This window comes from Emydura macquarii, unplaced genomic scaffold (genome assembly GCF_026122565.2).
Source record: "Emydura macquarii macquarii isolate MOO-44397 ecotype Brisbane River unplaced genomic scaffold, CSIRO-AGI_Emac_v2 contig_2199, whole genome shotgun sequence".
Taxonomy (NCBI): domain Eukaryota; kingdom Metazoa; phylum Chordata; order Testudines; family Chelidae; genus Emydura; species Emydura macquarii.
Window position 1 is genome coordinate 3721284 of NW_027132336.1, and position 27941 is coordinate 3749224.

The 27941-nt window shown below is 37.4% G+C and overlaps 1 protein-coding gene across 4 annotated transcripts in view; it reads left to right on the forward strand.

Moving 5' to 3' along the window:
* ZFYVE28 (zinc finger FYVE-type containing 28) overlaps positions 1-27941 on the forward strand; it is a 288745-nt gene that overhangs the window by 230634 nt on the left and 30170 nt on the right. For 2 of the 4 annotated variants that reach the window (XM_067558929.1, XM_067558930.1), the window contains exons 9-10: positions 2589-2693; positions 27253-27407. In XM_067558929.1, the coding sequence (XP_067415030.1) occupies positions 2589-2693; positions 27253-27407 (260 nt within the window). Of the gene's footprint in view, positions 1-2342; positions 2412-2588; positions 2694-27252; positions 27408-27941 lie in introns of those variants that run through there. The other 2 variants (XM_067558934.1, XM_067558931.1) reach the window with 2 other exon arrangements.

The following is a 27941-nucleotide window of genomic DNA, read 5'->3' on the forward strand; positions in this document are numbered from 1 at the left end:
ACCATATAAGTGGCAGAAGGTCATTAAAAGCTCGCAATTGCTTTATGCAAAATGTGTCTTGATTGTATTCTAGGGAGGTTTTTTTAGTTGTTTTTTGTTTTTAATTATTTCCCAGTAATGCTTTGAGGTTAATCATCAGTTTTATTTACCACTCAGTTCCAGATATATAATTTGCACACTTAATTTATGTTCACTTGTTTTCCAACGTGTGACACACACTAAATAAAAGTATGGAACACTAGTAACTAATTCAGTGACTGGAGGTGTTGCCAACTCTAGCAATTTTTATCATGTTTCATTATATTTGTTGTTTTTTCTTAAAGCTTTAGCTCCTTGAGTCCTTGCACAAGACTTTCAGCTTACCTTTTTTTTTTTTTTTTTTGACAATTTTTAGCCCCTTTTGTAGTTGAGAAAAGTTGAAAAACATGAATCCTAAAGGCTCAAAACCCAGAAGGCAAATATAAATAATCTAGAATGTATTTTTAAAAATCTCATAGTTTTTAAGCCAATTTAAAGATTTTGATGCCTAACTCCTGATGTTTTCAATGTGTGAAATACTGAATTTAGCAAAACTGGATACAGTATTCCTGCAGTGCAGGAAACTGAGAAATATTCACTGGATTTCTTCATTCAGGATTTAACAGAAAAGTAAGTAAGGAAAGCAGGATTTAGCCCCTTCTCAAAGAAAGTGTTACCAGCTAGAGGAAGTTTCCGATGGGGGGCAAAACTGAAATAGAAAAATTATTTAAAAAGTAACTAAATTTGGTAGTAGTTTTCTGTATTCTATAATACAGAAGATATTTGAGTTTGAGCAGTAGCTTTCATCTTGACAAGGCAACTTCTGCTGTATGATCATACTGTGGACTCATAATCTTGTATTTTTATGTCCTTTTGTTGCCATAGAACTAGTTATGATGCCATATATTAGCAGTATGATCACATTGCAGGTCACTGAAGGTGAAGATGAGCTGTGAGAGCAAATCTTTGTTTAAATGCAAATTTCTCTTCACAGTGAGTGGAATTGGCAAGGGAAATTATTTAAAACAAATGAAAGTTAAATGGACTTTTGTTTAAGTCTGATAAATTATTTTCCCAGAGTGACAGTCTTTCTTTCAACTAAAACATAATATACTTGGGGATTTATTTGTAAATTGGAAATCAGAATGAGGAACGTGAAGGGGTACATTTTGAAAGTGATGTGTGGGAGGCATGCAAACAAATCTTATTCTTTCTTAATGGGATTAGAGCATGTACCTTTTTATATACTGCTTTGAAAAATTCCCCTTAGGTGTGTGCCTGCAAAATTAGCTGTGTTTTAAGTATGACAGGAATAGAGAATCTGGATTACAACTGGTTTGAATGCATGCTCCATAGATACATGCCAGTCAAAATACATGAGAATTCCACTAGTTGTCAGGTAGAGGGAAAAATAATTAATCCAGAACTAACCAATTTCTTCAAATTAAATATATTTCTGAAACTGACTCTCTATTTTGCATGTCTAAAAATTGTCATTGTCAGAACATTTCAATTCAAAGGCCTTTAAAGATTTTTTTCAGTGCCAAGAACCAATACTACTGTGATACATTTACTCAATTATACATTTCTCCTTATCTACTGTAAATTAATTTCCTTCAGTGTGTGGAACTTCTAACAGCAGAGTGGTAAATTGTCACTGATATATAAACACTGTTAGTTGCAAATTAGCAAGGTGAAGCAGGAGCAGAAGTACTACCTGAAACTATTTTTAATTCTAATTTTGAAATTGGCTACATTTCAAGTAGACAGTGTCCCTTTAAGGATCATGTAATATTTATAAGCTGTTTCACTGTGGGAGTGTATTCCATTATTATAAATAGTTCATGTTTTGCTCAATAGCTAGTAGATTTATAAAGTAGCAGTGGTTTGTTATGTGGCCACTATTTCAAGCTGTACATAGGAACCTTAATCAGTTGGTGTTAGATAAAATTTTGAGCCATGTGGTAGTTTTGAGGGCCATGTCGTCCTGTGCTGACTGAGTGAATCATGGACTTGTTAAATCATATCGTATAGCAGCAGGACAAGAAGTGAGAAGCGACTCTCCACTTACCATATTGACTTTCCTTTCCCATCCTTCTACCTTCCTTCCAGAAGCCTGGAAATTGTTAGGTGAAACTTATCTCGGCGTTTTAAAAGTTCTTTGGTCTTATTTCTTTGCTTATATTGGTATGAAATATACAATGGTTTTCAGGATACCTGGTCATGATATATCTTCATTCTAAAATGTAGCCAATATTTACAACATGTACACACTTTTGCGCACATACTTTAAAAATAATTAGGGTCTTTTGTTCTTTCTCCAGTGTTCGTAACTGCATACAATAAATGAAATTGATGATTTTCATAGAGAGCATACCTATTGATCCTGCCAGGTGATACGTGCTTTTTGTACTAATTTTAAAATATGTTCAAATATATACCTGAGCTCCCAGAGAGTAAATGAGTGTTACTGTCTGTGTATTCTTATTTTTTTGTATGATCATTTGCGATCCATTGCTCTATTTTTGTTCTTTTCAGCAGTTCATTTTGTTTCCATGTGCTTTTTTCAGTTCTCAGGATGGCTTACGTGATTCCCCCCTCAGCTCCATCTCCAGCAGTGACTATGACAGTGTTTCTGTCACTACATGTAGTCTCTCCAGCATATACGCTCTGAGGTAATAATAATCTGATTTCACAGTCACATTTGACTAATTGTATTGGGTGATGGTAGATGAAAACTTTTAATTAAATTAACATTAAAGTGACAGCAGCACTTCTGATAATTCTTCCTTTTGGAATACAGATATCTTTATTTGTGAAACTTCATAAGTATAAAAAATGACCCATTGTGAGAGTCTTACAGTTTGTGGAGAAGTTTCATAAGGTACATAAGAATGAACTGTACAACATTTGGAATCATCACTGATCTCATTTTTCATTATGTTCAAAGAGGTACTTTTTAGCTACATTCCTAAAAAGGTATTTAATATAACTAGCTTTTAAGATACATTTTAAGCAAAGAGTTTTATACATCTGATAGACTAGGACTTCAATGCAGAAAGAGAATATTATTGAAAAACAGTGAATGCCTATACATGACTAGGTCTTGGCTTTCCAGATGGCATAGTTCTGTCATCTGTTTTCTGCTTTACTGGGATCTAATAGTAAAATTGGAGGAATGTCACAAATAAGAATAGGTTCTTTAGTTTTGCTATTATTTGTGGCCCAAAAATATGTTAAGAATGCTGGCATGTGTTTTCATCACTTAAGCTTATGTGAGAGAGGTGAATCTTTGTAATTGATTTTGCTAAGAGAAATTAGTAAGGGTTATAAGGGAATATATTTTAGGACAAAAAAGGTTGTTGAAACAAAAATGTTTAATTTAATTCAGTTTAATTTAAAGTGAATAGTACAAGGGATAGACATACCAGTCCAGTACATTTTCCAGAATATATAAAAACGTTGCCCAAGGAATTAGGGGTTATATTAAGGTGAATTAAATTAACTTGAATTAAGGCCACTTTAATTCTGAATGAGAGCATCTACATGGAGATTTAATGCAGTTTAACTAATCCACTTTAAATGTACACCTTTAGTTAATGCAGTTTAATTTTCCTGAGTGTCCCCATACAGACAAGTCCTTAGTTTTTTGGTGAGGGGAGTTAAATTTAAAGTGGTCTTAATGCATCTGGCCTTTCTATTTCTTTGATTAATGTGTTTATCTTTGCATGGTAAAACCACTCTTTGTAATATCCTTTGAATAAAGAAAATGTTACCTGCTGCACATGGTTACTCTCTGCTAAAAATACTGAGTAACACTGGAATAAGTCCACTCCCACCACAGTGATTGCCAAAAGGACACAGTTATCTCAAGTGTTCACAGAGATTACAGGAGCCTTGAGGACAAGTAATTCTTTATCAACTAGAGCATCTTATTTCTTACACCATATTTGCCTGTGCTTGTAAATTAGTATTTCGTGTGCCACTGTACCAATGTTTCTTGTAGTTTAGGTACATTTTATCTACAGCTTTTTCATTTCTTTGTGTTCTGTGTTGTTTCTTCAGAAAATTAAGGCTTTATAAGGCTTGCGCTGTTGTGTGTGAATCCATGCAATATCTGACCAAATTATATCACTCTGAAAGTATGTCTACACTGTCAGGGCTGCAGGGATTGATGCAGTGGGATCGATTGAGCGGGCTGTAGAGACCCACTCAATCAATCTCGGAATTGCTCCCCGGTTGACGCCATTAATCCACCCAACCGAAAGGAGCAAGGCTGCGTTGACCGGAGGGCGTCTGCCATCGATGCAGCTCAGTGGAGCCGCTGCTGTATGGCAACGTAAGTAACTTAACGGGAGATACGCAAGCTACGTAATGTACAAGCTACACTGGCGGCAGTGTGGACAAGGCCAGAGAAACATTGCTAAATCTCTGGTGACCATTTTAAAAATTAAGCATTTTCTTGTTCTGTATCTGGTCAACGTTACCAGAAGTCAAGGCTTCATATTGATTCCCCCCATCCAGCAAAGCATTTAAGCACATGCTTAACTTTAATCATGTGACTATCGTGATTTAAAGCATTGGGAATACTTGTGTGCCTTAAATTAAGTACATGCTTAAATTCTTTCCTGGACTGGAGCCCTAATTTCCTAAATCCCTTTAAATGCGCATATAGTATTTGTCTTTCCAGTACCTAAGAACTTTCCTGTTTGTCATAAGCTTTTAAATCTTTCTAAAAATGTTTCTCTTATCACCCTAACCATCATCTAAAGAGGTCCATCTTGCCCTGGTATTTTACCATTTTTCATCAATATCTTTCTCTAGAATTTTATCATGTTTAATGTAATCTCAAGGTCCTTGGGCATCATGTTTATATATTCTGGAAAACATACAGGACAGATATCTCTGTTCTTTGTAAACAATCATACAAAGCATTTACTAATGCTTATTGCAATGTTTTCAGTCATTAAACTCTCTTTGCTGTCTTGTAAAGGTCCCCAAGAGCATCCATTTTGCTTCTTATGTATTTGAAAAATCTCCTTTCCTAAATTCTGCAATCTTTGTTTCATTCTCTCAACTAGCTTTTTACATTCTCTTATCTTTGCTCTGTTACGTTATTGGACTCTTGAATTCTTGTTGAGTTGTACCCCTCATGTATTTTTATTATTTTTGGCACTTGTATTGATTCCTTTTCCCTTCTTTATTCTTAAATGTGTTTGTGATCTAAATTTTTAAATTTTTGCTGTTTTCTCTAATCGCTTTTAATAAAAATGTAAATAGGAATCAAAATACATTATTTACTATTATATGTGGAAGGCAATGAATATCACCTATTAGCATAGAATTCTGAAGATTTATTTTGTCCAGTGTAATCCCAAACCATGTTAAATGTGCTTGCTATAGGATGTTGTTACAAATTTACAATTTAAACCACATTAATGGGAGAGTTTGCTAAGGTTCATGATGCTTTCAGCAAACCTGAGCCCAGTTCTGAGCTTATCCATTCTGCTTTGTGAGATTTGCATTGAAATCATTCAAAGGGCTCCAGACTATGGTATTGCTTTGTACATTATCTTCTTCCACAAATAGTCCTGTTGTCTTCAGTGGGAATGTTTGTGGTGTTAAGGTACTATTAATTGTGAGTAAAGGTATTGCACTCTTCCCCACATTGAGTTGTTTTGATGCCAACACAGGAGAAATTTGGTAGGTTGAACTATTTATTTTTGGGGTTTCACTTTGAACTCTACACTAAAATCAAAGTTCAGATGGTGAGAACTAATGTGGATTAAAATTTAAAAATACATTTACATGAACCCCTGAAAAAAAGAGCCACATTCATTACTTGTTTCCCTTTTCTTATTTAAGTTTGTGGCATTATTTCATGTATGCATTTTTGCAGTGTAGTTTCAAATTTTATTTGGCAACAGTTCATTAATGTATCCTCCTTAGGCTTGTCAAACGCTTTAGAGCAAGAGATGCATCTCCTAGAGCACAACAGATTAGATTTAATTCTAAATAGCTTTTTAATGTTATTTATCTGTGAGACAGAGGAAAAAGGAAGTATTTACTATTTGAACATCAATTTCTTCATGCTGCTGTGATAATCCTTGCAGATTATAGTAGGCTAACTGATACTGATACTAAAAAGTAGTAAGGAAAACTTTCTAGCTACCACATCTGCCATGGAATTGAAACATTTTCAGAATTAAACCTGGAACCCTACATACTTCAGTGTTTCTCATTTTGCAGTGGAGGAGAAGATGAATATGCACATACAACTCCCCACCACCACCACCACTACCACCCTTGCACCTGAAGATGAGCCTGTGCTCTAAAATGCCCTCTACTTAAACTTTTAGGGCTAGATTAATCAAAGATGGTACAGAGAGGAGTAAATTTCACCTCCTTGCATAAGCCTGGACCCTTGATTCCAGGGAAGAATAACCTGCTTTCCTTCAGAATTTTTGCTGGGTGGGGAGGTGAACTTTGAATTCTAGTTGGGCCTCAGTGGAATCTGTTGAAGAAAGCTGCTCAGAAGATGCATTGAATCATCACACTCCCTGCTGTCCTGGTCTTGTCTTTTTTCCAGCCAGTGCTCCATACACCTTTTTGGCACTATCAGAATAATACCATAGTGGATGTTTCCTAGCACTTTATAATGATGTCAACAGCTAAACCTTTTATGCGCAATCACATCTGAACTTTAATAGTAACTGAGGAATTTACCACTAACACTAGATATTTATGGTAAGTGTATTTATTGCATAATGTGCCCTTCATGACATATCTGTAAGTCAAAAATTTCAAAGTGACTGATAATGTTTCATACCTCCACCAAACCTGCCCAGTTTATACAGCCTGCAAGGGCCGAGTTTTCAGAAGGCTGTGTGCTCAGGAAATTGGTCCTCTGCAAATTGTGCCAAGTTAAGCACCCAAAAATTGAGGCAGTCAAAATCACTAGTCAAATTTATCAATAGGGAATAAACATATTTCATTTTCTTTGGGGTTTCATAGGGGTCTATGTATCATGCAGTTTCCCACCAGGAGGCACATTTTTTATCTTAGTTACACCAGTGTAAATTTGGAACAACACCTTTGACTTCATTGGAATTACAAAGATTTACATCAGTAGGACAGATAACAGAATTTGGTCAACTATGTATGCAGACCCATAGATTCAGTGAAAAAGTATGTTTCCTTTTACTTTCTTTTCCTTTTCTCTTCTTCTTTTTCTATAAATGTACGTACATACATTGAAGAACTTTTTTATATTGTTAAAGAAATAAAGTGTAATGCATGAATCTAATCCATTTAGATTTCAGAAGTATTTTTTTTACTCAGCTATGAAAATCAGTAGCTTTTAAAATTAAATTTTGTTTGCAGAAGTCCCTTCCTTTCTCAGCACTCAGCATACATTCAAGTTATTGGGCTAGATCCTCATAAGCACCTTACACATATGTTTAAATTGAAGATAAATTAATGGGACTACTCATGCTTAAAGTTAAGCATGAGTTTAAGTGCTTTACAGGATTGGAGCTCTAGTAAAAATGAAGTGGGTGGGTGTAGAACACATGGTGGGGAATCGGGGAGGGAATGCAAGGGTGACGACAGTGGAAGCACAAGGTTGCTCTATTTAGCTAAGTGTAGGCCTCATCAATTTTAAAAAAATGTAAGTGAGGAAGATATATTAATGAATTAGTAACAGTCCGTGTGCCTGGTTAAAGTATGTGCTACAGTCCACTTCTTCGTTTTAGAAGTACAAAATCCTTTTCCCTAGTTTCCATTTCTGTAATGACTGCTCACACAGCACATTTCCCTTAGAATGAAAAGAGATAAAGCTCCCTGTCAGTGATGCTCTGTGATTCAGCTACTCAGATGGGAAGAAAGAAAATTGTGGACTAACAGGAAATAATCATTTTGGGCGTTTTAATAATAAAATTGTTGCCTTCTCCAGCAGACTAACACTATTTTTTTTTCAGAGAAATATGTCCCTCCATTAAATATCTCTGTTTTAGATTATTTTTCCCTAAAGCCCCAGACAACTCTTTTGAAAATAATAACAATACAGAGGGGATGTTCTAGTTTAATTACTTGACTATTCCAGTCTTCCTAGATCCTAACTTTGTGGGTTAGTATCTTAAGTGTACTAAGTAAATCAAATCCTCCATATTGCAGCACTTCACCACTAACTTTTCTGGAAAATTAATGCTGTGTTTTGAGTGCAAGGTGAATCTTCTTTCCTTTAGAATGTTCACATCTATACACCTGATCCAAAACCCACTGAGGTCAATGGGACGCTGGATTTCAGACTTTTAATGGGCATTGCAGTTATTCAAACAGCTATGAATATTAATATCAAAACCAGATGCTGAATTCTTTATAGATGGGGGAGGGGAGAATGCTAATTAGGGCAAGATCTCCAGTTCTTGTTACTAAATCATTAATGTAAAATGATGAAACCAGCCATATACCCAGGAAAGATACAATTGTATATTTTTGACAGTTTGAGTAAATGCCTGACTACCAACGTGGATGCATGTGCTGAACAAACATGTATTTGTGGGAATGTGGGACAAGGAGACACAAGGTCATCTTTGGGCAGTACATGAAGAGAAAAAGGTGAGAATTTATAAGGCTGGTTCATGAAAGGAGGGTGAATTGGTAGCGGCTTTGTGATTGACAAGGTGGCTCATATGAAGTGGATGGATGGCTATAGTGTTAATATGTAAACTGATGGTATAGTAGAAGTAGTGGCTTCTACTGGAAATGCTGAAGGCTATAATATGTGGGGAGTAAAGATGTTTCAGGTATATACATTTGGGTGATTAGCTATATAGGGATGGGTCAGTTACTTGATTAAGCTCTACTACAAATTTCCTCACTTTCGTATTTAGTTTTTTAACCATATTATTCCAATAAGGTTATGATTATGATTCTTTAAGGTATATGTATTGGCAGTACAACACTAACTCTATCTTAATGTAGGCTTTTGTTTGGGAATACCACATTTTGGTCACTGGGTAACCACAGATTATTTTTTTCCCTTTTCCTGCTCTCGTTTCTGAAAAGAATGTTCAGAATTTATAAAGGCTGCTGCTAACTACTCTGTATATAAAGCTTTGGATGCTAGAGTCATGAAAATAAAGATCTAAATTAGCGTACCTGAGGGAGGGAGGGAGGAAGGGATTGTGTTTAAGAAAAAATCAGAACATGCAACTGTTCTGTTTTTCATCTAAAGCTGTTAACATTCCTGCCAGAAGATGTTTGATTACAGATTGTCTGTACATGTTTTAAGCTCTGTGAGGCTGGGTATTTGATATGGGTTACTCATTCACATGCTGTTGGTATAACAACATATATTAGTATAATACAGTGGTTCCCAAACGTTTTACTAAGATGACCCACCAACTGTAGTTTGTCTTTTTAGGAACATGCCATTTCATATATGCACCCTCCGCCCCGGCACCACAACCCTAATCCTGGCCAGGTACAGAGCGGGGGGCCTCAGGGTGTGGGTGAGGGATGGGTTTGGAGAGCGAGCCCAACCCCACTCACCTTGCAGCAGTGGCTGCAGCTGACCTGATGGGCATAACCTGAGAGGCACTGTGACCATGTGTGCCAGGCTGTAACACCCAGAGCAAAGAGCCAGTCCCAGCCCTGTGGGACAGGAGCCATTCCTGCAGGGTGGGTTGCTCTCTAAGCTCCCTCACCTCCAAGGGCCTCCCCTCCACACTGGGCCAGGAGAAGGGAATGTTTGCCTAGGGCTCCGTGACCCATCTAGAATCTTCCCTGGGCCCATTGTTTGGGAAGCACTGGTATAATACAATGTATTATATGATGTTTTACTTTACTACTTTATTACCATATCTTCTGACTATTCCCTGTGGAGTGGTACAAACAAAAGAGATCAGAGTTGATCAGGTCTTCCAGCTTTATCTGATGATCTTAGTCCACAAGACATCTGTGACTGTAACAGATGTTTCTGGTTTTTCATAACCAGCAATCTTCTTGATGTGTTTCATGACTCTCCGGGTTATCAATGCCAGTTTTCACAAACTAGTAGTGGAGCCCCATGAGACACAAATAAAACCTCCAAAGGGTGCTACATTTTCTAATCTTCTGTATGTCACCTAAAAAATTCCACAGTTTGTTTGTAGGCAGATTATATTCTTCGAATGTTTAGCATTGTGTCTTCAGTGCCCTGAATGAGTGAGATAGAATTGTTACCAACAGAGATACTGAGATGTGTATTGTGAATTTATAACTATTTTAGCAAAGTTATAATGTGAGGGTAAAACTTCAGCTTGTAGGATTTTTTGTTCTTACCTTTTTTAATGTTAGACTTCATATTGAAGAAATGCAGGCCTTAAAATGCTCAATATGGTAGAAATAGAACAATCATCCCTAAATGTAATTTTTTTTTCTTTTCTATCTAAACTAAATGAAATAGTCAAAACAAAAAATATACAAGAATCTTAAACAAGGGCAAAGGTCTTCTTGTTCTTCAAGTGCATGCATCAGTCCATTATACCATAGGTGTGTGTGCATCCAGGTGTCAGAATGTTTTCCATTGCACTACCTGTGTGGGTGGCCTTGCGCACTGCCAAGCTTCTTGTGCTTTGAAGCGAGGGTATAAAGGGCAGAACTTCCCCTCCTTCCATTCCTACTTATTGCCTGTGCTTGCAGCATTTGAGTTCCCCATGTACAGAAAACTTATCTGCTCACTTATGGCTAGTGGTACTCTTTTGTCATTTGACTTTCATCGTTTGACACTTACAAATCTTTATTTTATTTCTTTATTTTTATTTTATTTCACATTTTAGTTCTTAGTCATTTTTTTCCAGTCAGGAGAGCCTCCAGACCCGTCCATTACTGGGGGAGCCTAGGCCAAGGTCCCCAGGTTTCAAACCTTGCTTCAGCTGCGGAAAGCCTATGTTTGTCAGAGACCCTCATACATGTTGTCTCAAGAGTTTTTGAAGAGGGTAACATTAGTGATAGCTGCTCCATTTGTCATGGTTTCAAGACCAGGACAAAGAAGGTGAGGAATGAATGTCTTCATTACCTTAGACCGGAGTTGGAATTCCCTCGGTCATCCAAGGGAGGTTCTTTGACTCCTTCCCAAAGTGCTCTCCCTGCTTTGTCCGCAGAAAGGCACTGCTGGAGATCCAGGACCATCTTCTTTGAGGCTGAAGTCATTGGAGCATTTCTGGCCTCAGAAACATAAGAATAAGTTGGTATTGGGCTCTTCAAAGGCCAGAGTGCAGGATTCCTATACAATACTAGTACCGGTACTGAGAGTAGAGTCCACCTTTGGGCTCGCTGCTCCCAAGTACAGAGATAGCTGAATCATTCTGGTGCCCTCTCAAGAGACCATCGAGACTGGTTACCTCTTCAGCTACAAAGGAGCAGTTACTCCTGATCACTGCAGGACAGCTGCACCGACTATGCCAGAAGTCTGTGCTGTGGCTATGGACTTATTATCCTTGTCACAACCCTCATCTCTATTGCTTCAGGGTGAAGACCATTGTCCAGCTCCAGTGCAGCTGCCAAGATCATCAGCACAGGAATACTCTATTGTCAGGCCACAAGCTTTGGGCTCAGTACCGACTCCTTCTGCCTCTTCTGGTCCAGTATTTGCTTTTTCATGCCAGTCAGTACAAGCAGGTAGGAAGCTGTGCTTCCCCTAATGCCACGTCCCCAACTCAGATCTAGATCTCAATCACTGAGGACCCCTCCTGATACTGTGCCACCTTGGATCTCAGAATTCTTCGATTCTTTGTCAGATTCTGAGATAGGCCCTCAGGTGGCTCGATACCAGGAGTCCAGAGCTTCCTCCTGATCCCATTCCCATATTCACCAGCATGGGTTTGAGAAGACCCTTTCTCCAGGGACTGCACTTGAAGTGGCAGGAAGGTTTGCATGCTCTGATGACTCTAAGAATTATGCTGGAGGGTATAGAAATCATGGCAGGGCCACTCTAGCCATACAGTGTCGGAGGATATGAACCAGACTAAAGGCAGTCCACTGGCTCTCCTGGTAGGGGGTTATGAGTCAGGTTAACTACCTGTTCATGTAAAAATGCTTTCTGTTACAGAAACAACCCAGAGACAAGATGAGTCTATCACAGATTTCCAAATCCAAGCAACTGTGGAGAAACACAGTCTGGTGGATATAAGATAGCATAGTATGGTCAACCAGCAAATTCAACTGACACTATGGGGATGAAGAAGCAGAGCTGCCAGGAAGTTCTTCGTTAGAAACGGGGTATCTTTACAGCAAAGGTTAAGACAAAAATTGGTGTTGAAATGTTAGATCTATTTGGAGCACAAGCAGACTGATACAAGTTAGCAGAGAAATGAAAATCTTTCCTTTAAGTATACTTGTACTGAGTGAGATGAGGTGGACCAGACAAGGAAAATTATTGTTGGAAGGCGTTATTGTTTTATATTCTGGAAGAGGGGATGACAGGCACCAGGAAGGCATAGTTTAAATAGTGAGCAAGGAAGCTATTAAGCTCTGAAGGAATGGGAACCTGTAAACTCAAGAATATTGGCTGATTGCTTTGTGATGAACCATGCAAAAGTCACAGTTGTTCAGTATTATGCACCACCGAACAATAGCAACAAACAGGTCAAAGACTGTTCCTATGAAAGATTGCAGGGCATTCTCAGCAAGATCAATAAATCTGACATTGTTATCCTCATGATAGATATAAATGCACAGGTTTGTGATGATAATACTGGATATGAGCACATTATGGGCAGACATGGCATCCCAGGACAGACTGACAATTGGGAACATTTTGGCGAATTCTGAAGCCTATACAATCTTTGCATTGGGGGTACATTATTTCCACAAAAGGAAAAACATAGACATGGAGATCAAGTGATGGCTTGACCAGTTGCCATCAGTAGGCACAGGAGAAGATCACTGTTGTAAGCCATAGTGTATACAAGAGCTGACATAAGAAGTGATCACCATCTTGTTATTGAGACAGTCAAAATAAATCTAAAGAAGGTAACATATGCAAGGCAGAGGGTGTGCATGATATAGTAAATTAGTAATCCAGCAGATTTTAGCAATAGATTTGAAGAGGTAAAGACACCAATGGATTACATAGAGGAACAATGCCAGTTTATCAAAGAAGCAAGTGTGGATGCAGCCAGGACTACAGTGGGGGTGAGAAGATCTGAGAAAGAAGAATGATTCTAACCAAATATATGGAGGTTTGTTAAAGAGAGGAATAATTAAAGAAGAGAATTCAACAAGAACGAGACATCAGTAAAAGCAAAAGCTATGTTGCAACAAGACTATGTGGGCAAAAAGACAAGGATGTTAAAAGATCAGCCAGAAGTGGTGAGGGAGAATGGATGGAAAATAAAGTAAGAGAAGCTGAGGAAGCATACAAGAGAAAGGATTCTAAAAAATTTTTCTAGTATCTAAGCAACTGACATCACAATTCTCAAGCCATTGTGAAGGCTCAAAATGGTACAGTTTTAAACATAGAGGAAAGACAGAGATCCCATTGGATGGAATATTTCCAGGTTATTCATAACCAGTCAGAACCACTAGCATATACTGAGAGATATGAAGAAATAGCAGACTTACCTATATCACTAAAAATAATCACTTCTGAGGAAGTAACTAAGGCTACAAATCTGAAGAGTGTTTAAGTTCCAGACTATGGTAAGATAAATGCTGAAATGTTAAAAGCTGGGGTGGATGGTGAATTACATCTGCAGGTTGTACAGAATGGTTTAGGAAAAGGAGATCTCTCCTGAATATTGGAGAAGGTGTTATCTGCAAAATCCCTAAAAGGGAGGACCATCTTCTTTATGATAACTGAAAAGGGGACGTGTCTATCTGCACCTGGAAAAGTGTTTTGCATTATCATTTTGAATAAGATGAAAACTGCTATTGATAAAATACTCAGGGAAGAACAAACTGGATTTCAATCCAGTAGGTAGTGTTCAGACCAGGTTTTCACCTTGAGAAGGCTTATTGAGAAAGGCTTAGAAATAGAATACCAGCAGAACATGGTTTTTAACTTCCTTGATTTTATGGAAGTGTTTGATAGTGTTCACAAAAAAGCCCTCTGGAAGATTCTGAGACACTATGAAATTCGAGCAAAGATGATTTGATGAAAGCATTGTACGATAAATCTGCGTGCTGCCTCAGGACAGAGAGCAGAGACACGGAATGATTATGATCCTTACTGGTGTAAGGCAAAGTTGCATACTATCCCCACTTCTCTTCTTCGTAGACTTTGTGATGAGAAGAATGATGGCTGCTGCTAAGGCCATGGCTATTGTTTGGGAAAGAGAGAGTTGCAACACTTAGTTTTTACAGATGATATAGTAATACTGGATACCAGCTTGGATGGACTGAAAAGATTCTTTATGAGCAGAAGAGGCCAAAGTGAGACTTGTATTATAACACTGAAGACCAAGATCACGGAGACAAGACACAGTGCTGTCAACACTGGCAGATGTGTGATTGATGGAGAAGAGTGAAACAGTTGATGACTTTGTCTGTCCTGTAAACATTATATCTTCCAATGGCCAGGTCAAGGCAAGAATCAGCAAAGCCAGAGGATTATTTTCCCATTTGTCAAACATTTGGAAGAGCAAAAGGATATATCTACTCACTAAAATGAAATTGTATGATACTCTTATCCTTTTGACACTACTGTATGCCTTGGAAATGCAACAGATGATGGAAATACACAACAGGAAGCTGGATGCATTCTACCAGTGTTGTTTAAAAAAACTCTTGGAAATTCATTGGAGAGATTGTGTAATCAATGTGGAAGTGTTGAGTACACGGATCAACAGATTCAATAATCAGACAGCAACAGTTAGTGGTTTGGCAATGCCATCAGGCTACCCGATGGCAAAAGTATGTCTTAGACTGATTCCCATGTGGAGGGAAGAGAAGATGCAGCGGACAAAGAATGACCTATTGCAGGACAATTGAAAAGGATGTTGCCATCATGGAGACAACTTACAATGGAATCAAACATCTTGACCTGGACAGCAGTGGGAAAAATGGATTGCCTCATGTGTCACTTGGCACAGGAGATTCTAAAGCTAAAAGTTTGAGACAAACTCAGCCAGGAATTGGACTGCTTAGGCCAGACATGCCTGGTGTTGGCATTATGGTTCATGCAGGATACCACCAGACATTAAGTTAACCATAAATTCCTTTATTAAATTCAAAGGCCAAATGGTATTTATACAGTAGCTTCAAATGTGCTTTAAATGTCTAAACATACATTACACCCATAACATACAATTATAAGCAATGATCAGGTAGTTACAACAGGACTAGCCCAGGTTGCTCAAATGCTTGCTGGCTGGCACCAACTTGGACAGCTGAACACTAGTAATGAACCCTTTAAAAGCTCACTTTCTTATACTTTATAACAAAGAAGTGATGTAATTGCCAATTGCTAACTTTAGCTAAGAACCAGTTTTGGGCAGTTGGATTTAACCCTTTCCTTAGGCCTGGAGCAGACAAGATTTATGACTGGACCTCCTTCTTTCAGATAAAGGTTAAGGGGTTACTACAAGTTCATTACAGAACAACTTTTAACTGGTTTGAAACCATCTATAATTTTAGGAAGAAAAGTCCTTGAATAAACCCTGTATCTTATCAGTAACCTTTCAGATCTATTTTTTCCAATTAAGCCACATTTTGTCAGAGCTTTCCAAAAACTGCTAATGGACCTGCACTTTACATGACTTATAGAAATATGTATTTTCTTTTTTTTAAAGTAATTTAATGCTTTATATACCGATCTAATACTACATCTGGGGCCTGGTACTGTATCAGCCCCCTCAATGGCCCGATTGGATGCCCTGGGGAAGGCCTCTAGCATTCAGATCTACATCACTGATACCTCATCCCAGTAGATCTCCCAAGAGGGAGCTGTCTCCTGCCAAAGAGACCTGTGGCTGTTCATACCAATCAGCCTTAGACTCTCAAGGTCAGTACATACCTCAGTCTGCTCAGGAGCAGCAGCTTGACCAGCTACCACAGAAACAGCCTCAGGAACTATCTTTTTTGCCTCCCTTTCATGCATCCTACTCACCAACTGACAAGGCTCTGGTAACGGAGGTCACTTGGCTGCATGTAAATATGTGACTCGTCATGCTAGGCTGCACGTCAGAACACTGCAGGCATGGCTCAAGTCAATCTATTGGACTCAGATTCACCATCTAGACAGGTTAATATACATCCCAGATGGGGTCTTGTCATCTCTGACCTGGTGGATGAGCCAAAACAATGTGTGCAAGGGAGTTCCCTTCTCTCTCCCTCTCCCTTCCATGACTTTGGTTACAGATGGGCCACGGGATAGGGAGTTTATCTGGACTACCCATGGGGCCAGATTACACATAAATGTATTCAAGTTGTGTGCAGTATTCTGTGTATATCAGCAGTTCCTGCCTCACATGCAGGGGAAAACTTCTAGATAGTCACTGACAACGCCACAGTGTTATTTTATGTGAATAAGCAAGGGGGCCTTAGATATGATAGGCTCTGTCAGGGGGCAGTCAAGTTGTGCAATTTGTGCATTCAGAGCTTGATCACTCTCAGGGCATCTCACTTGCCAAGGGTTCGCAATAGCCTGGTGGATTGTTTGAGCAGGTCCTTCAGTTTCAACCACCAATGGTCTCTTGTGAACATTCAAGATTGGGTGTTCTGCAGAGGGAGTTTTCCATCTATGGATCTGTTTACAATTCGACAGAACACAAAGTGTCCACAGTTCTGTTCTGCAAGGAGCACTTCCCTGGATCAATATCAGATGCTTTCCTGTTTCCACAGAACATCGGTCTACTGTAGGAGTACCCACTAGTAGCCCTGATTCCCAGAGCCATCCTCAAGTTCAAGCAAGATCCTGGCAGAATGATCCTTCCAGCTCCAACCTGGCGAAGGCAGACCTCGTATTCGTCTCTCCAAAAACTGTCCACTCAGGGCCTCTTGCCATTACCAATCACCAGAGACCTCGTACCACTGAATCATATTCAGGAGCTGCACCAAGTGTTGCTTCTCATGGCATGGTTCTACAATTGTTAAATGCAGAGTAGGTACATTGTTCGGCAGCAGTCCAGAATGTGTTCCTTAATAGCTGAAAACCTCCCAGAAGAGCTACTTACCTGAGTAAGTAGAAGAGTTTCTGCATCTGGGTAACCTCTCATAATGTATATCCCCAGCTCAGACTAAGATTCAAACAATTCTGGACTATCTCTTGCATCTTAAGGAATCAGGTCTGGCCAGTAGCCCCATTAGGGTGTATCTGGCAGCCATTTCAGATTTCATTCTCTCATAGATAAGACTATTTTCACTCACTCAATTGTGACCAGGTTCATGACAGGTCTCTATAGATTGTTTCTGCCTATCAGGAATTCAGCTCCTTTTTGGGATCTCAATTTAGTGTTGTCCACACTGATGGTTCTGCCTTTCGAACCTTTAGCAATGTACTTGCTCCCACAGTTACTAGGCACTGTATTTGTATTAACTAAGTTGTTAGCAACACCAAAATGTGTCATTACTGGGGCCATATTCTGGCTAGCATGTGCACATTGATATAAGCCAGAAAAATCTGAAGAAAAGAGAATGTGTGGCAGAAATTTTTTGTCTCTACTTTCATTCCCCACAACTACACCTTGCAATTACAGTAGTTACAGAGAAGAGAATTCAGGGTGGGAGATAAGTATCAGTCATGAGCCATATGTTTGCACCAACATGCCTTCCTGTCCCAATAAATACAGAAAAGGAGTGTCGTAGACACAGGAGTAAGTACTATCTGAGGGTAGGATGGACCTTTTCTCTTTGATGCAGATCTTTGAGCAGTTATCCATGTCCTTTAATCCTCAGAAGAGGATTCAAGGCCTTCTGCACAAGGCTAATTTCATCCTTGCTTACTGGAGATAATTTCTTCTTCTTCTTCTGCTTAGCTCACCTTTGATTTTCAGTTCACACTTTAGTAATTTAGAACATAAGAATGGCCCTACTAGGTCAGATCAATGGTTCAGATAGCCCAATATCCTCTCTTCTAGCAATGGCCATGCCAGATGCTTCAGAGAGAATTAACAGGGTAAATATTGAGTGATCCATACTCTGTCATTCAGTCCCAGCTTTTGGCAGTAAATTTGACCTTATTTACCATTTTTAAGATGTAAAAACATTGTTGAGTGCCACTTGGCATTTCCTGTTCTATTAATAGCACATAAATTATTAGATTCCAGAAAATGATTTTATATAGTGCAAATTGCTTTTTTTCAAAAAAACTTAAAATAGCATGTTGTTTGGGGATTTTAAGATTATACAAAATTAACTCATTCACTACAATAATTGCAACGTTAGCAGAGTTCTTGGCAATGGGAAGATGTCATGTAAAATCACTAATTATGTTTAAAAAAGAGAATTTCCCACTCCTAGTATTGCATGAAAAATTGAGAGAGAGCTTTTTTTTTTTTTTTTTTTTTTAATTAAAAATTTAAGGCACTTTTTAATACTTTAGTCAGCTTTTAGCAATGCTGACTCCTATGATTGGATACACTGTTCCTCAGGCACTCAGCTAGGCTCTGTGAGTTTTACAGTTGACTTCAGCAGGTTGTTCTTTTTTATTTATTTATTTATTTATTAGGAGAACTGATTTTGGGAAATAGTGGGGTGTGAAAACTTCATGCTAATGAATTTCTTTAGCCTTTATAGTTCCTTTAGGTGGAAAAAGTATTATTCATTTCTGCTTCTCAGTCTCTATTTCTGTCTGTCTCACAGAGAGTTATGACTGGATAGCTTCTTTTGGAGTCAACTATTATACTTCTATTTATTGTGCTGGTCAACGTAGTTCCATGTGTCAGAAGACATGGCTGAAGAACAATATGAAATTCAGTCTTCTCCTTAAGCATGCATTGTATCCTTAGTGCTCTCAGATCCTTCCAGTATGGGAGTGAGGGTTCAAAATCAAAACCCATATATATATATCTCCAGCAGACTCCTGGGCTGATGCTCTCAACACACTATTTCCTACCACCCTCAAAGATGCTTATAATACCTTTTTTTAATATTCTTCAAGTTAAGGATTGTTTTTTGCAATTTAGAGCTTTTTTGTGCTGTAGTATCTTTTCCCAAAGTGACTGAATATTTCTGAGAGCCTTGAGTGCATGTTTGACCAAGTGAGAAACTGCTGGAAGATAGTTTGTCACAATGGAAACAAAAAACACTTGAATGTAAATTCACATGTTTTAGGTTTTATATTCCCAGCTAATTTTTTTCCAAATATGCAATATCTTTATTTTTCCAATTTTTCTTTTTATTTAAATTTCAGAAAAAATTTAACAAAATATTAAATATGATGTCCTGCAAGTCTCTATTGACATAAAAACTCTGGTAGAAACCAACACTGATGTTTTGTAATTTTTTAGAAAGTTATTTTTTCATCCGTTGGCTTTCTATAGGAAGAGTGTCTATATAAAGTATTTACTGTGAGAGAAGAATTTTTCACATCAGGTCTCTTTAGCAATAAGCTTCATGAGCCCTTGCTTCAACAGCTATGCTCTTTGAACAGTAAAAGTGATGGAGGAAGAATTCTGCAACCAGTGGGGACAGCTGTGATGCTGCTCAGGTGTGCAGTGGAGGTTGTTCTTTATTTTCAGAGATCTGTATGTGTTAGGCTGGGGAAGGTTAGGTGATGATTTGTATGCAGTAAATTATACAAAGTTTTGGAATTAACTAATGGAATTAGTTAACATGCATACTAATCTATTGTCTCAGCTCTACTGGGGGTGAAAAGGCTGAAGAAGAACTCCAGCAGCTATTGTAATGTGTGCAAAATTGTCCTGCCCAGCTGCAGAACTCAGAAGGTTCACAGGAAAAAATGGTTTCTGGCAGATTACCTAAAGTATGCAGGACAAAGCATTATTAGTTATTTATGTGTATTACCATAGCACCCCCAAGGCTTTAGAGAGACATGGTGTATGAGATAATATCTTTTATTGGACCAACTTCTGTTGCTGAGAGAGACAAGATTTCAAGCCACACAGAGCTCTTCTTTAGGTCTCGGCAAGGCTTTAGTCATTCTTGTGGTGTCTAATCAAAAAGTTTCAAATTATGTAATTTACATGTTTGCATTTTTTTGAAAACCCAAATAAAGCTTTGAAGGCCTAGGGTGTGGAGATCCGTTTTATGGGATTTTTTCACCTTTTAAAATATTTTTCATTAAAAATAATAGAAACTTCCTAGGAAATTCTATAGGGAAAAAACTTGGGTTGTTAGTTTTATTGTTAAAAACTCAAGATAGCAAATGCCAAATTAAAGGTTTCAGAATCAGCCTTAAATCTAGCCCCAGGTGTGCATGTTTTAAGATACAGTCTTTAATGAAATGATTTCATGCAATTTCTCAAATAATACAAAATATCATACCGTTTTTCTGCAACCTTAAATAAACATGTATCTTTTTAGTGCCATGTGTACATCCATTCTGAGAAAATGATTGAAAGACATGCCTTATAGAATGTACCACTGCTCCCAGAAATATCTTTGTGCTGTCTCCCATGTGGAAAAAGTTTCCAGCCAAAATCCACCTTCTTCAAGTCCTTTCTCAAATCTCACCTCCTCCATAATGCACAGAGGAAACTGTGACCATAATGGCAAGCTGTGATTACCTGATTCTACTTGGCTAAGAATTGCACACATCATATTGTTTTGTTATCTCATCTTCCATATGTCTCGTGATCACTTTTTGTTTCATCCACTTGTCATGTGTTGTGTTTTAGACAGTAAGCACTTTGGGTCAGGGACTGTCATTTAATATCAATCCGTCACACATTGGGGCCCAGACCTGGTTGAGGCCTTTAGATGCTAATGCAATATAAACATTATATGAGAATAATAACTTACAGAAGAGACCTTATATAAAAAGTCAATGAGTGGAATTTCCAAAAAGCACACAAATTTCAATGGGACTTGTACTCCTAAATTACATAGCCATTTTTGAAAATCCCACTCAAAGTCAAAGATATACTGGACCCTTATGACAAAGCAATTAGTTTAGGTATAAAAAGAAAATTATTACAAGAGACAAACATAGATCTCTAAAGTGGGAGAATAGAATGCATGATATAATATTGAGAAATGGTATGTAGGTGTGTAATTAAGGACTGTGTCATAATGCATATTCATGAGCCAGATATATACAATCTTATATTTCCTGATATTTCAGTTTTTAACCATGTAAGTATAGGGATTGTTAACGTAGGGCCAGAGCCTTGAGTAATATAAATTGGCATAACTCCACAGAAGTCAAAGGAGCTACATTGATTTACACCAGCTGAAAATTGGACCTGTAGTCTTTTTTGATGGAATATATCCCAGAACTAAGAAGTGACTGATTCTTTTTTCAATTTCCAGCATGACATACAGCAGTGTTAAGATTATTCCTTGAAGCTGAAAATGTATGTAATTATGGAAAACGTTTTTTGCAATTTTTTCTACAATGTGCTTTAGCTCATTTCCACACGTCTGAAATGTCACTTTTTTTGTGAATTCTGACAGAATCACTTGACTGCAAAACGTGTCATCTCTTGGTTTTAAAATGAGACAAATGTCTGCTTCAAAATAAGCTAACCTCCACATCAAAATAGTACCTGTTTAATGAACACATTTTTCAAAGTTAAACTAATTTTGAATTTACAACAGAAGGTGGAAATTTTCACATTTCAAATTTTGTTGTGAAATGTCACATACTGCTTCTTAGGACCTATACTCACACTGCCTGATAGCATTTCCCAAAACATCCAATAGAAGTGCCCAGTTCACAAGTAGTTTAAAATTATTTATACGGGAAGAATAATCACTCAGTTCTATATAATACTTTTCTGGCTGATATTTGTAGTGTTGCCGTGGAGCCTCCAAATCCTTAGCCATATTGATTGAATGTCTAAGAGCAACCTGTCTTGCTGGAATTGAAGCCCATTTGATTTAGATTTATTAAACTAACACTGACAATGTGCTGAAATCTCTATATGAAATGTAGAGTCATAATTAAAGACATTGCCTGAAACCAGAAAATAAGAGGGGAATTTTCTTACTTTTCAGAACTGAGGAAATTATTGAATTGTACATAGTAGGATATGCACTGCCTCCTGCTTTTCTTAATCAACTTTTCAGAGACCTAATTGTTCTTGTGTAATATAAATGTAAAGCTTATATAACTCTCTGCTGAAATCCAGAAACAATTGATTTCTCATTATGTGCTGTGTTCCACACAATGGCATTTTTGCCTTATTGGCTTTTTAAAAATTCTTTGTACTTACTATCATTGTGTAATTAGTACCTCTTTAAGATGTGATGATTGAACTTTGGTCAGATGGTTGAACTTCGTTAGAAGGGTTAATCTGGTATACTCTGCATTCAGTTCAGAGATGATTTCACATTAATGAAATCAGCACTGCTAGAAAAAGCAATCGGACAGGGAGCTTTTATGTGAAAGGTACATGAGCTAGTGGTTACTGATGTCCATTCTGCTGATGACCAACTGTGGAATCAGGCAAGTCACTTAAAATTTTCAAATGTTAACTAACTTTGAATCATTCCTTTTTTGGATGCTCATTTGAAGATTTTTATGCCTTGGTTTTCAGAAGTGCTGAAAAGTCGCAGCTCCCACTGATTTCAGTTAGAGGCATGGGTGCCCAGCTCATCTGAAACAAAGGCTTTGGGTATCTCAAGATGGGCCCCAAAAATTAGTAGCCACTTTTAAAAACGGTGGTCTTAACCTTTCTGTTCCTTTCCCCTTTCGTAAAATATGAAAAATACTAGTTTGCTGGCACACATGGGTGTTTTAAAGCTTAATTCATTAATATTTTTAAAGTACCTTGAGATCCTCAGGTGAAAAGTAGCATTATATTAAAATGTTCTGAGTATCTCAGAATACCTAAACCTATACAAACAAAAAACCAACATTTCATTCTGGATGGTAGTAACTGGCTTTAGAGTACCCTAAATAGCTTACTCCGAAACATGATAAATGGTATGCCATTTTAAAATGTACTGGATAAACACCAGTCTGTTTAGATAATATGCTGATTCACTGTGTCTCCATCTGAGGAGCTGGTACAATGACTAAGCAATTTCCTTGCACACGACCAATCTTTGACAAACTCTCCCTTCCTGATAATTACCTTCAAATATGTTAACTTGTGCCATATTTTTACGATGTAAAGAAAAACAGGATGGATGTACAATTCATAGATTCCAAGGCAAGAAGGGACCATTGTGATAATCTAATCTTACTTCCTGTATAACACAAGCCATAGAACTTCCCCAAAATAATTTCTATAGCATATCTTTGAGAAAAACATCAAATCTTAATTTAAAAATTGCCAATCATGGAGAATCCACCATGTCCTTTGGTAAATTTTTCCATTGGTTAATTACTCTTATAGTTAAAATTTATGCCTTATTTCTAGTCTTGATTTGTCTAGCTTCAGCTTCTAGCCATTGGATTGTGCTATACCTTCCTCTGCTAGATTGAGGAGCCCATTATTAAATATTTGTTCCCCACATAGGTACATATAGACTGTAATAAACTCTCACCTTAACTTTCTCTTTAAACTAAATAGATTGAGCTTTTTGAATCCGTCACCAAAAACATATTTTATAATCATTCTCGTGGCTCTTCTCTCAACCCTCTCAAATTTATCAACATCCTCCTTGAATTGTGGACACCAAAACTGGACACAGTATTCCAGCAGTGGTCAGACCAGGTATAATAACCTCTCTACTCCTACTCGAGATTCCTGTTTATGCATTTTAGGATTGTATTATCCTCTTTGGCCACAGCATCACACTGGGAGCTCATGTGTAGTTGGTTATCCACTACCATCCCCAAATCTCTTTCAGAGTCATAGCTTCCCAGGATAGAGTTACCCCATAATGTAAATATGACCTACATACTTTGTTCTTAGATGTATACATGTTAAAACATGTATTGTTTGCTTTCAGCCATCTTACCAAGTGATCCAGATTACTCTGTATCAGTGATTTGTCCTCTTCATTTACCACTCCCCCAATTTGTGTTATCTACAAACTTCAAGAACTAATCCCTGCACAACCCCACTAGAAACACACCTGCTCAATGAGTCTGCATTTACAATTACTTTTTGAGACCTATCAGTTAACTAGTTTGTAATCCATTTAATGTGTGGCATGAGATTTTTATACCATCCTAGTTTTTTTAATCAAAATAGATTGAGGGTTTGTGTGATACACATTTAATAAGAGAAACTCCTTGTCATTTTTGGTTTTCTGTCTATATTTATTAAATTATTTTCATTTTAAAATCTATTGACAGAGGAACTAGGTTTCTCCTTAACTGAGACTCTGACTAAATGAGGGAACACCTCTCTAATTACTTCAGAACATAGTATTTATTTACTATCAGTGCAAATAACAGCCTGTTCTTACAAGTACCTGCACTGAACCATCCCATAGCAAGGCCAATCTGATAACATTTTTTTTAAAATGCCTTCTACACACCTGCTTTCAATTGATAAAGATCATTTTTAAATCAAAGTTACCTTTATTAGTCAGGTAAGCGTATAAGGACGGGGTTCCCATTAGAATCTCAAAACCTTCCTGATCCAGTATTGAAATTATGGTGAAGATATAGCTGTCCAATATTTAAACCTCTGCAATGTTCAGATGAATTTTCTATACGATCCTTTAAAAACCTACAGTGTCTGGTATCTGTTTTGACACAACCACTGCTATAAGAAAAGATGTATCTCTAATCGCCAGTGGATCATTTTCTCTGAAACCATGTCTTTTTCCCTACTATGTCTTTGACTTTCAAAGCATCTCTATATACTATTCCCTGGTTAAATTTTTTTTAAAATATAATGTTTTAAAATAAAATGTGACCTGTCAGTCCTTTATTTCAATACATTATTTTATTTGCATCAATTCTTCTTTATTTTTAGGGTGTTGCTGTGTAAATATAGCTTGATCATCATGATAAAGGCAAACTGTTCCATTTTAATGCAGAACTGATTAACACCATATTTTATATTATTCTGGAAAGTCCACTTTTCTTTGAACAGTGCAAGGAATCCTGAGGGCTAAATACTTCGTCTTCCTGTAAATAATTATATATAGTTTATATCAGTCTATCTATCTATCATAATTATATAGAGTGTTTCATCCCAGAATTCCAAAGTACTTTTCATACTTTGTAATCAGGAATCTCCACCCACAACAGAAATTCAGTTACATAGTAGAACATGACAGCGCACCACAGAGCTGTTACTAATTTGGAATAAGAAGTGAATAAAATTGCATCCATTTGAAATTGTAGGAGGAACTTATGTGGGTAAAACCTGGTTATCCATCTTAGAATCTGACCAGGACACTGGGGTGAGCACTTCTTACTCTTTCACTCCTGAGAATCATGGAGATGTGTGTGTGAGAGAGAGAGAACTCTCATTCAAGTTTGATTATCTTCACTATTCCTAATCTCAAGGCAAAAAAGACATTAAAATGACATGAAGTTTGAGTGTAAAAACTTCTTACAAGACCATTGTAATTAACAAACATGAAAAAAAACAGGAAATTTAAGCTTAAGGTTAAACTTGCAACAAACCTGAATATTTAATAGTATGGAAAATCATAGTTAAAGTACCTAAACTACCTTAATTCTGCATTCTTGGTGATCCCAACCACTCATTTTTCCACCTGTGTTCCTTTTATAATTAAGCTGCAAATTGTGTTATCTTCAGATCAAAGACTTTTAGTAGGATATTCAGAATTCCACAGACTAATGTATACAGTATTACATTTTTGAGCGCCCGCTACTCACAGGGGAAATATCAAAACTGTGCCCCACAGAGAATTGGTTTGAAATCATCTCAATAAATGCATGAACTATTTATCGGTCACTTGAATAATTGGTTTGTGCATACATTAGTGGGGACTGATCCTGCAAGATGCTGAACATCTTATAGGATTGGCCCCTAATGTGAAGTAGGAAATTACTGCCTTCAGCATGCTATTTTTAATAACTTGGAAAGTGGACTTTTTTTTCTGTGCTGTATATATAACGGGAAAGAAGGCTGGAATTAGCAAAACCGCTGCATGATTTTGAGTGAAGTATTCTAGATTTTCCTAGTTTCTGATGAGATGAGTATCTTTGGTATGGATGGGGCAATTAGTTTTAGTTTCTATGTTTCTCAGGGTAGTAGAGTAGAGGGAAGCATCTTTCCTTTCCTGCGATTAGATGAATTCAATTTTAATTGCAGCCCACTCTGTTTCAAAGCTCTGATGGAGGGGGAAACAAGTGTTGGATATTCTAACTCTGGTGACCACCACCTTTTTAAATAATAGCTTGTTTGATTAACTTCAATTTTGGTGGAGAAATTGTCCTATTTCCACTGGGAAGCCACCCTTAGGGATTGGTTTATATTTTGAGCTCTGTCTCCATAAGAAGAAACAACCAGGGACTAACTTTTTTTTTTCTTTTAAATGAAGGTTTAAGTCTCCAGAGGCCACTTGTTGGCCTATTATAAGCTCATTGGAGCTGATGAGCCATTCTGAGATAACAATTTAACATCTCAATAACTTCTAAAATTAGGGTGTGATGGACTAATCTAGATCTTGTGTGCTAGACCTTTACTAAAGAAACTACAATTGAGTAGTTTCCCTTTATTTTCTCCTGCAAAATGGCAATTAAAACTACAATGATTGGTTTTGGATTCTGGTGAACCTCTGTTTTAGGGTCTTCATAATTCAGAACCCCTCCTGTTCCAAATAAGTTCAAAATTGATAGAAAAATTCTAAGCTGGCACCAGATCTATCTTTCCCGTTTTAAGGCTAATATTCTTTTGTGGATTTTTTTGGGGGGTGGGATGGTACCCAGAACTGGGCTTATAATGGAAACTGACCTGAACTCTGGATTGACTACTGCCACTTCATAGTAACAAAGGGGAGTCCAATAAAATACAAATGGCTTTCTGGTTAAATGTGCTTTCATAAATATGCCCTAGGATGAAAATTGGCCCTCATAGTAATTGAATAGGCTTGGTACAGAAGGGGCAACTAGAATTTACAGTTATTTGTTCTGTTTTGTGGTAAGAGCATTGCTTCAGCAAGACATCCTTTAGGAGGCCAGTAAATCTCCAAAAGACAAAGTGAGGATCTAAGTTACCTTTCTTCCTTACATTTTGTCCCCTGCAGCAGTTTAATGACCAGCTCTTCTTCATCTGATGACATTGATCCGGAGGAAATCCAGCTTGCCTTGCAGGCAGCTAAAATTGCTACCAGAGAAAAGATCAGATCACGATTTCATGGCAGCAATGACCTTATTCATCGACTCTTTGTCTGCATCTCAGGTATGAGAGCTCCCTTTGTTTGTTATGAATGTGAATTTTATTCATCTTGCTCTCTTTGTGTGTGTATTATGAAATTGGTATGCACGAAAATGTAGGATGTAGCACTGATAGATATGATATGGTTGCAAGATTGTAATTTACAGCCTCAGCCTGCAAACCGCTCTAGCAGAGGCAGGTGTCTGCTTGCACAGAGCAGCTGTTAAGGAGGAGTTTGGTTATGCAGGTTCTTCATCCTCATAGAGTTTCCTCTTCCCAGTGCTGTCCCAAGACCCCAATGGAAAAAATTCCTGAAGGGGGTGACTGATAGGTATAGTCCTTTGGTAGTAGTAATCCTTGTTTTGTAACTTGTATCTTGTAATTTGTTATCATAACTATTTCTAGCTTTGTAATAATGCAATTTGTATTTAAAGAATCTCACAATATTATGATGACAAAAGTACACTAAAGATACTGCATATCAGATTGCATGTACTTATTGAGACAAAAAAGTTTTGACTAATATTGTAGTTTAATCTAATTTCTTTTAAAAAAAAT